General features: G+C 37.1%; 2 protein-coding genes across 2 annotated transcripts; both read left to right on the top strand.

Annotated features, from left to right (window-relative positions):
• The first annotated feature begins 3,371 nt into the window (after nt 1–3,371).
• Nucleotides 3,372–9,059, top strand: LOC109158284 (FACT complex subunit SSRP1-like). The gene is made up of 16 exons (XM_019306195.1): nt 3,372–3,601; nt 3,957–4,142; nt 4,361–4,466; nt 4,584–4,720; nt 4,918–5,001; nt 5,189–5,280; nt 5,371–5,479; nt 5,580–5,666; nt 5,748–5,840; nt 6,068–6,265; nt 6,360–6,505; nt 6,595–6,742; nt 6,873–6,971; nt 7,064–7,237; nt 8,504–8,582; nt 8,666–9,059. The coding sequence occupies exons 1-16, from the start codon at nt 3,548–3,550 to the stop codon at nt 8,791–8,793; spliced, it is 1,920 nt and encodes a 639-aa protein (XP_019161740.1). The 5' UTR covers nt 3,372–3,547; the 3' UTR covers nt 8,794–9,059.
• Nucleotides 9,060–9,840: 781 nt separating this feature from the next.
• LOC109157975 (mitochondrial outer membrane protein porin of 34 kDa-like) lies at nt 9,841–13,307 on the top strand. Its single transcript, XM_019305782.1, has 6 exons — nt 9,841–10,036; nt 10,284–10,351; nt 11,235–11,345; nt 12,099–12,185; nt 12,317–12,525; nt 12,727–13,307. Exons 1-6 carry the CDS (start codon nt 9,988–9,990, stop codon nt 13,025–13,027), a joined length of 825 nt encoding a protein of 274 aa, XP_019161327.1. The 5' UTR covers nt 9,841–9,987; the 3' UTR covers nt 13,028–13,307.
• Nucleotides 13,308–16,101: the final 2,794 nt, after the last annotated feature.

Raw genomic sequence — 16,101 nt, 5'->3', positions numbered from 1 at the left:
AGAGTTGATCTCTTCTTCTCGTTTTTTTTTTGGTTAGGTTTCTGGCGGAAACCACATGTCTAGTTTCTGTCGAAAACATTGTTGTATTGGTGGAAACCATCAAATCGGGAGATGTAAATATAAATCAAAAGTCCAATACATGTGACACCGGGGCATACCCCTGATTACACCAAAAACATAAATATTAACTAGACACAAGAAAACTGGAATAACATCGCGGCTAATACAAATTAGACTAAGCAAAATTAATTAAAATAAGCTAAGCCTAACTAGTACGCCATGAGGAAAGCACCATAAAACCAAGTCCCGTGCACAATGGTCTCTTTAGATCTGAATGTAAAAATAAAACTCCATAAAGACTCAAACCCAAGTCGCACACCAACCAATTGAGATCTCTCCCGCCATGCTAACTTGAAGCTTTAAATCTATTCTGTCTTAAGATAATTTAACCGTATATGTCACAGGTAGAAAATCCAAATAATCTCATGAAAACATTCATCAACTCTGTGCAAGAACTTGAACCCAAGCTGGAATCCCCAATACAACACTCTTTACCATTACACCACATTTACCTTTCAAACCAATAGCTCATCCATAAATTAAAAATGACAATGCAGTAGCAAAAATCGTCCACCTAAGGGAGGGAGATCCAAAAGAACTCCCGATTGATGTGAGATCGAACCTGTGCCATATGGCCACCACTCAACCTCACAAACCAACCAACCACAGAGACCACTTGTTACATCTTAGTGACGGAACATCTATGAACCATGGGGTCACAAAACGGGTTAGCCCGTAATAAAACGGGTTGACCCGGTACTGATCATTCATGATCCATGCACCACGTGCGACCATCTTCCATCAACAGCCATAACGCGTTTTTCAGAATGGAAAAAATCAAAACAATAAACAATAATCACCAAGAAATCCGGAAATTACCAAACTCAGTCACCTTTCCTTAGTGACGGTCAACCAGACGACCTCCCGGAGCTTCGGTGCCACCAGTCGACATGCCACCGGAATAGCGATGAACCTGGTACGAAAAATACAACCCATGGCCATAGAACACCCTTGCCGGAAACACCCATCCACGGACGGAATCCACCAAAACTGACCGGAAAAATCAAGGGTCGTCGAAATCCATCTCCAACGCACTCCAACTCCAGCGCCAATTCAGATTAGAAAAATCCACAAACAAGATGAAACCAAACAGAACATACCGGACCTTTGCTCACCACCATTGCAATCACCCTAACACAGACGGAACCACCCCAACATGGCCGGAAAAATCGAGGACCATCGGAAACTGGGAACATCCACACATCTCCAATGCAGTCCATACTCCAGGCGCCATTTCAGAGAGACACCATCCACATACAGGGGTCAAATAACAGAGGCGAACACGGTGGAAACATTCCATTCGCCGGACAAAGCACCCCACGCTAGGAAAATCAAAAAAATAACGTAACAACACCAATTCATGTCTATACCCCTTTAACAGCCGAGAGAATAACAAAAAACCATAGAAACAAACCGCCTGAGAAACTTACGAGATCGCTGGAATCCGCAGAGATCTCTGCCACCGACGTTTGGTTCGCTGGTCACCACTCCCATCGCCGTAGAGTCAACCTGTTTCCAGATCGTCCATCGAAGGACACTGTGAATCGGAGGATTTAGGCGTCAGAATTGGTTTCTCGCGTCACGCCGGCAGAGAGAACAACGATCGGCGAAGAAGAATCACATCGTCGTGGAAAGCACCTTGCCGCCGGAAAAACGTCAGCGATCTTTCCCCACCCTAGGTAAATAGGAACAGAGCGCCTGGGCTGAGACCACCGTTGGGGGCAGTCACCATCTACAGCGCCATGAGAGTTAGAGTAGCCATCACTTTCGCAAAATCCACCGGAAAACGCACAAACCTTCGTCGCCGGAAATCCGTTGACCCATGCACACTTGTTTTCGCCGGGAAACCATCGGATGTCTTCATTGATAAAGCCAAAATAGAGTTTTGTCCTTATCTTAGAAGACAAAGTCCACCGGCGGTGTAAAGTAGTAGACGGCCAAGCACTCATAAGAAAACCGACAACTGTTGTCTCATAAGCCATTGATTAAATCGAAAAGCACATAAATAAAAATCAAAACAGGTAAACATATTATTATAATATGTTAATCAACCATGAAAGCAGATTAGAATCCACTTCCAGTAGCCAATCTCACTAAAAATTGAAGAAACCTTTCATACGAACATCGGATAAACTCACGTAGAATTGGCACTCTAGAGAGAAGTCAGAGAGACTTCTCTCTAGAGAGAGAAACACTCTAGACAACTACTCTATAATACTACTTACTTATTTGGAGGAAAATGACTTCCACCAAAATTAGGCGTAAGTCATTTTCTGCCAAATTAGCTTGATTTTCCCCAGTCAACGGAAATTGTTTTCCGTTGACTGAGTTTTCCAATGTCATCCAAACATGGGAAATTCAAAAAATTAATTTACAGAAATCATTTTTTGGATTTTCAAACACAGCCTAAATGGAGTTTTTTGTCTCCTGCAGTGGACCCCACGGTATAATTAAAGAAAACAAAAGAAATATGCAGTAGTGCCCAGTGGGCGCATTGATGGTGGTCGTCATCTCATTAAATATTATTTCTTTTTTTCTCCCCATTTTTCTACATGACACCTAAAATCTTGTGCAAAAATAAAACTATTGGAGATATCCTAAGAACACCCTCATCAATGCATTTTGGTGTGATTTTTTAAGAGAGGAGGAGAGGCAAAAAGAGAGAGAAAAAAAGAAATTTTTGTCGAAGAAGTTGAGTTTTTGTCTCCATAGTGGGACCCACTAAAAAAGAAGAGAAGAAAATGTGCTTCGGGTGAGGCGCAAATCTCACACTAAGAGCAACCCCAACAGGGAGATTGTTTATGTTGTTTATAGGTAAAATGGGTGAAGTGGAGGAGAGAGGAGAGAGAAGAGATAAGGTTGGGGTAGTTATGTTATTTGTGGGATTTTGTCAGGATTTTGGGGATTTTAGGGGGTTTTGAGGGATTTTGAGAAGATTTTGTTAGTTTTTGATTTTGTTTTTTATTTTTTTTTCCTTTTCACCAATTTCTCTTTCCTAATCACACCTGTAAAATCTCCTCAAAATCCTATCACTATTGAGGATGTCCTAAGCGTAAATCTTTGTCTTTTTTGTAATTTTATTTTATCAAATTTTGTTTTTTGTTTTTTTGTTTTGTTTTGTTTTGTTTTTTTGTTTTTTTTTGTTTTTTTTTTTTTTTTTCATTTCACTATCATCTTCTCTATTTTAGTCAAACTCTTCAAAGATGTTGTAGCTGGGAACAACAGTCAAATTTCCAGAAAGATACTGTATTTGGGGAATAATTTGTAAACCCTACAACCGAAGTGTACAATTTACATTGGAGAGTTTTTACTTAGGCTGACCGGCTTCACAGTCGATCTCTTTCCTTTTTCGCGCCAAACCCTCAGAGTGCGCACTGTGCTTAAAGCTCCGTTTTCACTTCAATTCCAGTGTTTCTTCGAAGTCGCCATGACGGACGGCCATATGTTCAACAGTATCTCTCTCGGTGGCCGTGGAGGCACGGTGAGTTCTTTCACTCTTTTTGTATCCGTCTTTGTTTTTCCAATGGTTTCGAAGCTTAATATCTTTGCTGCGAACTCTATTTTTTTTTTCGTCATTTCAGTACCTTTCTAAGGGCTTGCTTTTTATTTTGGTCTAAATATGTGATTTTTGTTTTAAAACAAGACAAATACATCTGATTCTCATTCAATCTAGTTGAAAAATTGTTTTCAGGATTTCTAGGGTTTAGTTCTTGAAATTTGTTTTTTTCTAACAGTTCTTGTTTGGGGAGCCTAATTTACTGGACAAATTATTTCTATTGAATTGCTATTTAACTGGTTTGCTATCTATTAACGATACGTCTACCTGGGAAAAATAGAACCCTGGGCAACTTAAGGTTCATGCAGGGGGTATTCTGTGGAAGAAGGCTGGTGGTGGTAAGGCGGTGGAAGTGGACAAGTCTGATATCGCTGGGCTTACCTGGATGAAGGTTCCTCGATCTAATCAGCTTGGTGTTCGGATTAAGGATGGTCTTTACTATAAGTTTACTGGTTTTCGTGACCAGGTAAAGTTTCCATTTTGTAGGTGCTTACCCTTTTATTTCCCTAGTTAATTTAACTTTTGATATTGCTGATAGTAACATGCTAATCGCAAATGCTCAAAATTTTAATTTTTAGAAGATTAACTAAACATGCTTTGACTGCAGAGGCAATAATCTTGTTATCATTGAGAGATTGTTAGGTTGTAGCCTGAAGTGGTTGATTATTATCTTCTGTCTTGCAGGATGTTTCAAGTCTGACAGCTTTTTTCCAGAACTCTTATGGAATAACCCCAGAGGAGAAGCAACTCTCTGTGAGTGGAAAAAACTGGGGAGAAGTTGATCTAACTGGTTTGTGCTCATATATTTGCACCATCTATTTCTCTGTTTATTGTGGCTACTGTTAGTTGGTTTCATATGCACATCTTCTCACTGTTTGGCATTTAATTGTTCACTTTCTTTTTTCAGGGAATATGCTTACTTTTCTTGTTGGTTCTAAGCAAGCATTTGAGATATCACTAGCTGATGTCTCACAAACACAGCTTCAGGGGAAAAATGATGTCATGTTGGAGTTTCATGTAGATGATACAACTGGAGCAAATGAGGTTTGTAACCTTGCTGCGTACCTTTTTATAATATAAGTGGCATATTGGCATCTAATTGTTTATAGGTTGATATGGCCTGTTGTTTATTTCCTTGCTTTCTAGATTCATGTTTATTGAATTGTTGGAGAAGAAAAAATACTTCACTCTTATTGGGGTGCCCTATTAAGAACGTAGCCACTCTTTTGTTATGATTTCAGAAAGATTCATTGATGGAAATAAGCTTTCATATACCTAATTCAAATACTCAGTTTGTTGGTGATGAAAACCACCCTCCTGCTCAGGTAAATGCTCAACCCAATAAATGAGACAGCAATTGGAAATATATATACATATATATATATATATATATATATATATATATATATATATATATATACATATATATATATATATATCCTTTTTTCCTTTTACCAGGAGAAGGAATACCTTTTCTTTTAGTTGCAATTGAATATTTGAAATTCCAAATAGGTCTTCCGTGATAGAATTGTGGCTATGGCTGATGTTACGGATGGGGAAGAAGCTGTTGTTACATTTGATGGGATTGCTATACTCACTCCTAGGTAGATGTTTGAATGCTTGTCATGTCATTGACTATCCTGTTATAGTTGGCTCTGCTTGTAATAGTTGACATTTGCCTTTTGCCATTGCAGGGGTCGATACAATGTTGAGCTTCACCTTTCATTCCTGCGTCTTCAAGGGCAAGCTAATGACTTTAAAATTCAGTACAGCAGTGTTGTCCGCATATTTTTATTGCCCAAGGTTCTGTCTTCTACTGTTTGCTTTTTCTTGATTACCTACATAGAAATTTTTTACCCTCTTTCTTCTGCATTTCTCACCAAAAAGTTATTTTCTTGTGCAGGTTAGTCAACCGCACACTTTTGTGGTTGTTACTCTCGATCCACCAATTAGAAAGGGCCAAACCCTGTACCCACATATTGTTTTGCAGGTATAAGTGCTGCATTCTAAATAATTATAGTCTTAAACTATAGAGCACCTGAAAAGCACTGATTTTCATGTTATGATGCAGTTTGAATCAGATTATGTGGTAGACACTGCTCTGACAATGAATGAAGATCTTTTGAATAGCAAATACAAGGACAAGCTAGAGCTAACATATAAGGTAAATTTGTATGTGCATACACCCACACCCACACCCACATTTATTTATTTATTTTGGTTGACCTACATGCTGCAGGGGCCTTGCATAGTGGGTAGGGCCTTCTTTTATTATCTTATTTGTTAACCTTGAAATTATTGCTTGGGTTATGCTTTACAGTAGGTACATCTATTAACTTTTGAGACATAATTTCTACTTACCTATTCTGGATTCTTGCCTTGGATGATTAGGGACTTGTACATGATGTCTTTACTAAAATATTACGTGGCCTGTCTGGTGCTAAAATCACGGGACATGGGAAGTTCCGTAGTTATCAGAAGTATTTAGCTGTGAAGTCTTCTTTGAAAGCTGAAGATGGACTCCTCTATCCACTTGAAAAGGGGTTCTTCTTTCTACCTAAACCTCCTACCCTTATTCTTTATGATGAGGTAACATTTAAAGCTGCTGCATAGCTATTAGTTTTGTGATTACAGTATTAGAGGACTTCTCGGTTCTGACAGTATTGGTTTTACATGCACATAGATTGACTATGTGGAATTTGAGAGGCATGCTGCTGGTACAGCAAATATGCATTACTTTGATCTTCTTGTCAGACTTAAGACTGAACAAGAACATCTTTTCCGGAATATCCAGAGAAATGAATACCATAATCTTTTTGATTTCATCAGGTTAGCAGGCATTCTAGACCACTTTCCCAGTAATGCTCATGAAATATCCTGTTGTATAGCACTTCTTAGTCATTGATTGTTAAATGCAGTTCAAAGGGTCTTAAAATAATGAACCTTGGAGATGTCCGGCCAGCAGATGGTGTTACAGCTGTTTTGCAGGAAGATGATGATGATGCTGTTGATCCACATCTTGAACGAATTAAGAATGAAGCTGGAGAAGATGATAGTGATGAGGAGGTAAATCATTTGCTATATATGTTTTCTGTGTGTGTTGGGGGACACGGTTTTTTTTTTTTTTTTTGTGGGGGGGGGGGGGGGGGGGGGTGTTTGGTAATTTTAGGAAGCTTGTTTATAAACTTTTTTCCAGGATGAAGATTTTGTTGCCGACAAGGATGATGAGGGCTCTCCTAGTGATGATTCTGGGGAAGAAGGATCTGATGCCAGTGACAGTGGTGGTGAGAAAGAGGTGAGCTTTTCTAAATTTTACTCCTTCCAGTTATAATATGAATATATGATTGATTGAGATGGATTCAAAAATTTGATTTATGGTGAATTCAGAAACCTGCAAAAAAGAAGGCCAAGAAAGATCTGCCAACTTCTAAACCATCTACAAGCAGGAAAAAAGCTGACGATGACATGTCAAAGAAGAAGAAACAGAAGAAGAAGAAGGACCCAAATGCTCCAAAGAGGGCAATTAGTGCTTTCATGTTCTTTTCAAATAATGAAAGAGAGGTTGGTATTTCTTGTGTACAACTATTTAGTTTGCATTGTGTTATGGTCTACGGCACCATTGTCGGCATGGGAAGAAGAAGGAATAGGAAGAAGTGTTTTGCCACCTGAAGGAGTACGGCATCTAACTGTTAACCAATTCTAATCTAACTAAAACATCTAATTAATACAGTACAGGGGTGTTTGGTTGGATGGAAAACATTTTCCATGGAAAATGTTTTCCTAAAGGTGAAGGAAAATGATGTTTTATGTTGTTTGGTTGGATGGAAAACATTTTCCATTGGAAAATGTTTTCCTAATGGAAAATGTTTTCCTTGAGAATGAGGAAAACAAATTCCTAGCTCATACTAGGTATTTTGTTTTCCATGGAAAACTAATATGACTATTTTACCCTCATCATTCTTTATTAATTACTCTCATTATTATATTATTATTATTGTTGTGTAGGGTTATATTTGTCATTGTAATCATTATTCTTTACCATTCCAAATTCAACCAAACAATGGAACTCATATTCCCAGTAATTTCTTTTCCACCAACCAAACAATGGAATCTATTTTCTTGGAATTTATTTTCCATGGAATTTCAATTCCACTTCCCTTCAAATATTTTCCAGCGAACCAAATACTGTTGCCTTCCTGCATCATATCCACACCCACAGAGCATGCATCACATTGCCATGTGCTTCCCTTCTTACCAGACAATTTTATGAAGTATTCATGGGAATCCTGATGATATTAAAAGGTTTATGGTATATGTACAGTGATTATGTTTTATATAGTTATGAAGTCCTTTTGGTATTTATCTTACAGCGTGTTATTTTAAGCATGTGTGAGCTTCTTGGGGATCATCTTGATAGTTTAGGAGTTGTAGGAGAGTTTTTACAACGAAAATGTCAACATCAAAATTTTGAGTGAGGGAGTAAAAGTAGGGGTAGAACTTGGGAGTCCAAGTAATATTTTCCATTGTAGGACTATGGTCATTGCACATTTTGTCCATAAAAGTGCGCCCCCCCCCCCCCCCCCCCCCCTCTCTTGTCTTTTTCACAATAACTAGAGAGGATGTTGGCAAGGCTGTGGTATACATAGCCACATTTAATTCTGATGAGGTGTAAAATGCACCATGCCATCCCTCCACTCCTGTTGGGCAATACTCAATAGTTGTGAGTAACCTTGTCAAGTGAACGGAATTTGTTATTAAACATTACGATTGATAGCTGCTTGCCTCTATTTGTTTTAATGTCTATTGCTCTCTCTTTCCCACCTGCAGAACGTGAAGAAAACAAATCCTGGAATCGCATTCACAGAGGTCGGAAAGGTTCTTGGAGATAAATGGAATAAGATGTCAGGTGTGGTCACCATTTCTGCAACTTCTTTATTGTGTATTTCTGGTTTTCATTGTGGTCTCTAACTTTGTCAAATTTCTCTGTAGCCGAGGAGAAACAGCCATACGAGGCAATGGCTCGGGCCGATAAGAAACGCTACAGTGATGAGATCAGTGACTACAAGAATGCACAACCCACAAACGTGGATTCGGGGAATGATTCAGAGAGCTCTTAAGGGTCCAGTAGTTGTCAAAACTGAAGATGCAAATGTTTCTAGTGTTGTTGCTGTGGGAAGAAAATTGGATTACCTATATGTTGTGTTATATGTGATGTATTTCATTGGACAAGTTGAACGCTGGTGATGTAGTGTAGTTTAATGTAAGACAAGCCTCTATGGCTACGAAAATATGTATTTGTCTGATTAAACGTTCTAGGCTTACCAATTTAGAAGTTGGTTTTTTACGGTGTGCTCACAGTAAATTTATTAGTTATTACCAAGTGGAAACTTTACCCTGGTTGATTGGATGGAAAATATTTTCTAAGAGCTTCTATAGTGACCTCTTCCATATGGGAGGTCATGCGATCGAGTCTCAGTGGAGGCGATGTAATAGAGTCAGCAGCGCGTGCGACGCGCTCGTGTGGTTATTGGCTGTGCACGTTTGACACTTGTTGCTTTTCTTTTTTTTTGTTTTTTTTTTTTCTAACTTTTGCAAGACAAATATCTTTTCTATTATTCTTACTTCACATCTAGAAATAACTCAAATGGAGAAAATTGATCTGACATTATTCCCCAAATATACATTGATAATGTTGTTCTAAGGGAGTCTATTTCAAAAACTTTTCCTACGTCTACCGGCAAACACACCATGTCGCGGCAAATTATATCGTGCATCAAGGCGTACAATGCATTGGTGTGCCCAAATCCAAAACGACGTCGTTTGCAATGTGCGTCTTGATTCAAAACGACGTCGTTTGCATTGTGCACCCTGATTTAAAACGACGTCGGTTTTATAAGTTGGGAGATAGAAATGATTCTTACTCCGATGAAAATTTGATGAAAAATAAACTAGAAGGATCATTTTTGTAAAAAATAATAATAATAAACATGAATTGAAATTACAAGATTTGAAATTCATTGATCAATCTAATAGTGTTATCATAGTGTGGACCAAAAGTGCAAAAACTCTAGGACCTCATATGTGATTATCTATCCAAAAAAACAAACAAATCGCACATGTTCCACTTTAAAGGCTCATATGCATGGGAATTTGGAAGTACACGTATGGGCCCACCGTTCAAAATAAGGCTGTGAGCAGGAACATTCCGCCTCACGTTGCTGAAAAGCGCATCCTTCATCTTCACTCTCGCTCTCGCTCTCGCTCTCGTTCTCTTCTCCCTGATTTCTGATCTCCGATTTCTCACTTCAACCATGGGCAAGGGTCCGGGTCTCTACTCCGACATCGGCAAGAAAGCTCGAGGTCTCTTCTATCTCCCTCTATATACGCTATGTGTATTCATAGTGTCTATAGATGCATATACAAATCAAATCTCAGATTTGGTTCAGTTGCAGCATGAAGTATAGCGTTTTTTATTTTTATTTTTATTTTGATTCGCATGCAATATGGTGTTTTTTGAATTTTACATTTTAATGTTGATTTCAGTTTTTTCCGCTTTTTTGCGCTAATTTACGTATATTTTAATGTTTGTGTGTTTTGATTGAATTAGATCTTCTATACAAAGATTACCAGACAGACCACAAGTTCACAATCACTACCTACTCTCCTACCGGAGTTGTGAGTTTTCTTCGTTTTTCTCGGATCCGAGTGCTTATCGTTGTTTTAGCTACGGTTTGGATATAATTGAATTGATAACATAAGTGTTGAGTTTTGAAAAACTGGTAAACATGCTTCTTACTGTGTATTTATTCTGTATACGAGTTAAAGTAAAATGCAGTAGGACTGGAGACATGTTGTGATTTCTGTGTTTAGTGACATTTCTTTTTAAGTCTTCTGGCTCTTGCTGTCTGTTGTACTCATCTTCTTTGCTGTTTAAAGACCCTATAGGCCCAACCCAACCTACAAGAATTGTAGATAAGTAATAGTGTACACAAAGATATGACTTTAACATGGAAAGATGTAAGAGAAAAACCATGAGCTTTTCTGGGCTAAGCCAAGGTGAAGGATTCCGGTATGCTTGTGTATTAATGCATTTACATTATTGAGCTTGTTTGAAAGTCTTGAGCTCCATTACTTATGAAGAGGGTGAAGAGAAAAGAAGAGTTACACCATGGAAGTTGGATCTTAAATAGGGCTAACTTGGGCAGATAAATCATTTGGGCTTTTGGTCTGACTAGGCCTTGATGTGCCAGGGGTATTATCCCCAGCAATCTTTCTATAATGAGCATGATTAATGTAGTTCTTTATGTAGCTACAAGTAAAATTGCTTTGGATTGGCTGGTTTAACTCATAGTTGATGTTTCTTATGTACTCATCTACTTCCATGCACTTGTTTAGAGGGTTTGGATCCATTTTGTGTCCATGAAGAGGTGTATATTTTATATTTAAAATATTTTCATTTGCTCATGTATGTATAATTTGTAGATAATCACTTATATTCTAACCTCTTGTTGCGAAGTGCTTACACACAAATTAATGCTTTCTTCACTTTATTTTCTAGGCTATTACTTCATCTGGATCAAAGAAAGGGGATTTCTTTGTAGCAGATGTCAACACACAGTTGAAGAACAAGAATATCACCACTGATATTAAAGTGGACACGAATTCTAATGTGAGCTCCCCATTTACGCCTGATTCAGTGATGCCTATTGTTTTCTCATGATCTTCTAGTTATCTGTACGTAGCTCAATTGTGTGTACTTGCGTCTAGCTTTTGCATTAGTTGTTGAACTCTAAATAGTGAAGTGTATATTGAGATAGAGAAATACAGTGAATGAATGAGTACAGGGAAACCTACACTTATATACAAGCTCATAGGAAACCCCAACCACTTATTTCAAATTTCAAATGCCTAGCTAGGAGAACTCCTCTAACAACCTTCTAACATTAGTTTTGGGAATTTCTGTTGTACAACATGGTATGCAGTCTAGAAATATTAAGGGTGTTCAAGACTTCAAGCTACTTATCTCAGCTGAAGAGAAAAATCAATACCTTCCTTGGATGTTATCTAGCCATTTTACCTCCTTATTTCCATTGTTAGTAGTTCAGTGTATGATGTCGTAGAAATGTTCATTATTCTTATATTTCCTTTATCCTTTTTAGTTTAGAAATATTCAAATTTTTTTCTTATTTGCTCATAACTTGGGGCAGAATTCTGGGTATTGAATGATCACTGCAACCTGTGTATTATGTGAAGTCTTTCTGTACATCAATAACAAACAGTAGCAAAGATTATGAACCTATAGAGTTATCATGATCTAGATAGCTAATTTGTAGTTCTTGCATGTTAGTATGCTTTCTACTGGTTGGCAGTTGAGACACATTGGAAATTACGTCCTCTAATTGTTTTGTCTTTCCAATTTCAGCTTTTTACAACTATCACAGTTAATGAACCTGTTCCTGGTTTGAAGACCATTTTAAACTTCAGAGTTCCTGATCAAAGATCGGGAAAGGCAAGTAGCTCTTATTTTTTGGTTTTCATCAAGTTTTCCATGACAGGATTGAAGTAACCATACTTGTCTTTATGCTTTTTTGAGTGTTAGTTTCATTTTTATGTTTCTTACTTGCTTCCTTGTCATGACAGCTTGAAATTCAATATTTACATGATTATGCTGGTATAAGCACCAGCGTTGGTTTGACAGCCAATCCCATTGTCAGCTTCTCTACTGTACTGGGAACTAATTCTCTTGCACTTGGAACTGATGTGTCCTTTGACTCCAAGACCGGGACTTTCACCAAATATAATGCTGGCTTGAGTTTCATAAATTCAGACCTTATTGCTGCCTTGACACTGTAAGTGGTTTCTTTGTTCATTTTTTTTCACTTGCTCAAATACCATCTTGCTTTAAAAATTTACTTTGTCTTAAGGTAGAGATGATGAGAAACAACAATTTAGAGTTCTATTTGACACACTTTTTCTCAACTGCATACCTTTATGCATACTTGATCTTATGATTTATCTTACATTATTAATGTGGATAAAAAATGGTGCAGGAATGACAAGGGTGATACCTTGAGTGCCTCGTACTACCAAAACACTAAACCCAATACTTTCATTGGTGTGGAGGTGACCCATAGTTTCTCAACTAATATGAATACCATAATAGTTGGTACCCAGCATCAGTTGGATCCATTGACCACAGTGAAGGCACGGATGAACAACTTTGGAAAGGCCAGTGCTCTAATCCAGCATGAGTGGCGTCCCAAGTCCCTTTTCACACTATCGGGAGAACTGGACACCAAGTCTGTTGACAAGTCTCCAAAGTTTGGACTTGCCTTGGCTCTCAAACCATAAATAAGGTTTGCAATTAGTTAAACAAGATGAATATAATCCCAAGTTGAGGAACAACATTTTTTGAAACAATTTATTTATTAGGTGTTTTTGACACAATAATTCTAGGTGGTTGGACAAACCTATGAATTTTCTTTTCTCAGTTTCTAGTCCCCATATTCATATTGATCCCTGTATGAAACTGTTTTGATGGATCCTACGATTTGAGAGGTTGGCTTGAGATTTTCTTTTAATCAATCCACTTCATGTATATTGTTTTGTTTTTTAATAAATTTATTTTTGATTAATGCTCGACACCCCTCCACTTTTGACTGCATTTCTTTTACCGCTTGAGTTGGAAAAAGCTAAATTATTATTTTCACTAATGAAAATGCTTTGACAATTCAATATTATGTTATTTAGTGGTCCCTTTAATTGAGTAATATTAAGGAGGGATTTTAGGAGGTAAAAACATACAGGGAAAGAAGCATTTTCTTTTATTTTTATATGATGAGTACTTGATTACAGTAGTAAAACTACTTGTCATGATTTTTAATTAGGTGAATACATTTTTTTTTTCTTTTTTTTGGGTGTAAATCACAATGTGGTCTGGATCTTTCTCCGTCCGTTTAACGGTTTAGGTCCACCCGGTTCGCTCCGAGAGGCACAGGAGTTGGGTCAAAGAGAATTGTCACTTGTGGGAATCGAACCTGAATTATTTCAGAATTCTTCCACACAAAGAGAGCTTGAGTTACCCTATTGGGTTATTAGGTGAATACATTAATGATACATACGAGGGGAAATTGCACTTTTGGTCCCTCAATTAGTGCTACATATGCAATATGATCCTCACTTTCCAATTTGGACAGAATTGGTCCCTCAATTATTCCATCGTTAGTCAATTTAGTCCTTATGTGAGCTAATCCATTTAACACCGTTCACATAAGGACTAACTTGACTAACGGGAAAATAATTGAGGGCCCAATTATGTCGAAATAGGGAAGTGAGGATCACATTGCATATGAGGCACTAATTGAGGGACCAAAAGTGCGATTTTCCCTAAATAAAATTTACATTAGTTATATATATAATTTAAGGAAATTGCACTTTTGGTCCCTCAATTAGTGCCACATATGCAATGTGATCCTCACTTCCCAATTTGGACAGAATTGGTCCCTCAATTATTTCACTTTTAGCCAATTTAGTCCTTCTGTGAGTTAATCCGTTTAACACCACTCATATTAGGACTAAATTGACTAACAATGAAATAATTGAGGGACCAATTCTGTCTAAATTGAGAAGTAAGGATCACATTACATATGGGGTATTAATTGAGAGACCAAAAGTGTGATTTTCCCTACATACTATGTGTTCATTTCTTAATGTGGCTTTATGTGTTATGAAAAAGGAAATTATTGGTTTAGGATCCATAATGAGATTTTTGGCAGTATATAGGCAAACAAATATTGTTGGTGGAATTTGAAGTATGAGCAAGGTTGTAAAAATCGCTAGGCGTTCCTCGGGCGCCTTTTTTTAAAAAAAAAAAATTAAAAGATGTTTAAAAAAAAAAAAATTATTTAAGACTTGGTAATTAGAAATTATTTAATACTTTAATAGTTAGCACTAAACTATTAAAAATGGTGTAGGTTTGAGCGAAATAACCTATTTTAAAAAACACTGAAAATAGCTAATCACTTAGACGGCCGCATTGTCTGCCGCTACCCAGTCGGCGCAAATCCGCCTAGGTAGGTGCGATTTTTGCAACATTGAGTTTGTGCGCAAAGTGCTGGCCAGATTGGTTTTTCCATACGGAAGGGGTTCGAACTCTCGACCTCTTTAAGAGATGATAGTGCACGACCACTCACGCCAACCAAGCTGGTTTCAATATAGGATTTGATTACCTATCCTATAATTACAAAACTCCTTATCCAATTTAAATTATGTATCATTTTATTAATTCAGTCTTATCCCTTCTCATTTCAACGCGTCCTTATTTCGTCGCCTCCTCACTCCATTGCTACTTTTAAGATTAATAACCTTGATTTTTTTTTTTTTGTTTTGTTTTGTATTTTTAAATAGGATCATATATAACCAAACATCAATATTGGTAATTATTTCAATTCTACCTTACTAGTACCAAACATGCAAAATAATTTATCAAAACATATTCCAATTACCACGTATTTGATTCCCATGTACAAACCAAACACACCCTAATTTAGTAGATTCACCAAAGTCTATATATATATATATATATATATATATATATATATATATATATATATATATATATATAGAAAAGAGATCATATATGCAGCTTGTCCCAGGTGAAACATGCGCATCAATCTCAACCATTTATATAATCTAGATCAACCGTTCAAAATGAATGATAATTATAGAAAAACGAGGTGACATTTTAGTAATTTTTCCTAACTTTGAAGTGCACAAGTCTTATTCCTTGGTTACATAATTTTGAACCTACTTGTGCATAATTTTGAACCTTCAGGTGCATAATTTGAACCTACGGATGCATAACTTTAGACCTTCAGCTGTATAACTTTGAACCTTTGGGTGCATAATTTTAAATCTTTAGGTACAAAACTTTGAATAAGTGCATAACTTTGAACCTACGGATGCATAACATTGAACCTTCAGGTGCATAATTTTGAACGTTCAAGTGTATAACTTTAAATTTTGAAGTGCATAACTTTAAATCTTTAGGCGCATAACTTTGAACATTCAAGTACACAACTTTAAACTTCGATGTGCATAACTTTGACCCTTCATGTGCACAACTTTGAATCTACAAGTGCATAACTTTAGACTTTGAGCCAGATATCTTGTGGTTTGATGGCATTGTTGTGGCACTTCCAAACGGAAGGTCACAAGCTTTACACTTTCAGGTGCATAACTTTGAAACTTAAAGTGCATAATTTTAAAATTAATTTGCATGACTTTGCAGCGTATGATGCATAACTGTGCATGACTTAAAATCATATGGTGCATAAGTTTTGTTCTTTAGGTTTATAAGTTTTGTATCTCTTGCATTCAGGAAGAGAATTCGATATGACGGAAAACTAAATACAATGATCGAGTAG

Source organism: Ipomoea nil, unplaced genomic scaffold (genome assembly GCF_001879475.1).
Source record: "Ipomoea nil cultivar Tokyo-kokei standard unplaced genomic scaffold, Asagao_1.1 scaffold2805, whole genome shotgun sequence".
NCBI lineage: Eukaryota > Viridiplantae > Streptophyta > Magnoliopsida > Solanales > Convolvulaceae > Ipomoea > Ipomoea nil.
Note: the sequence above shows the minus strand (reverse complement) of the source record. Positions and strands in the feature narration are given on the sequence as shown.

Excerpts from the sequence above, each read along its gene's own strand:
- LOC109158284 (XM_019306195.1), top strand. The coding sequence starts at position 3,548 with ATGACGGACGGCCATATGTTCAACAGTATCTCTCTCGGTGGCCGTGGA. Across the intron at positions 5,281-5,370 it reads ATTGCTATACTCACTCCTAG|GGGTCGATACAATGTTGAGC; the intron begins GTAGATGTTTGA and ends TTGCCATTGCAG. Across the intron at positions 6,972-7,063 it reads ACAGTGGTGGTGAGAAAGAG|AAACCTGCAAAAAAGAAGGC; the intron begins GTGAGCTTTTCT and ends TGGTGAATTCAG.
- LOC109157975 (XM_019305782.1), top strand. The coding sequence starts at position 9,988 with ATGGGCAAGGGTCCGGGTCTCTACTCCGACATCGGCAAGAAAGCTCGA. Across the intron at positions 11,346-12,098 it reads AAGTGGACACGAATTCTAAT|CTTTTTACAACTATCACAGT; the intron begins GTGAGCTCCCCA and ends TTCCAATTTCAG. Across the intron at positions 12,526-12,726 it reads CTTATTGCTGCCTTGACACT|GAATGACAAGGGTGATACCT; the intron begins GTAAGTGGTTTC and ends AAAATGGTGCAG.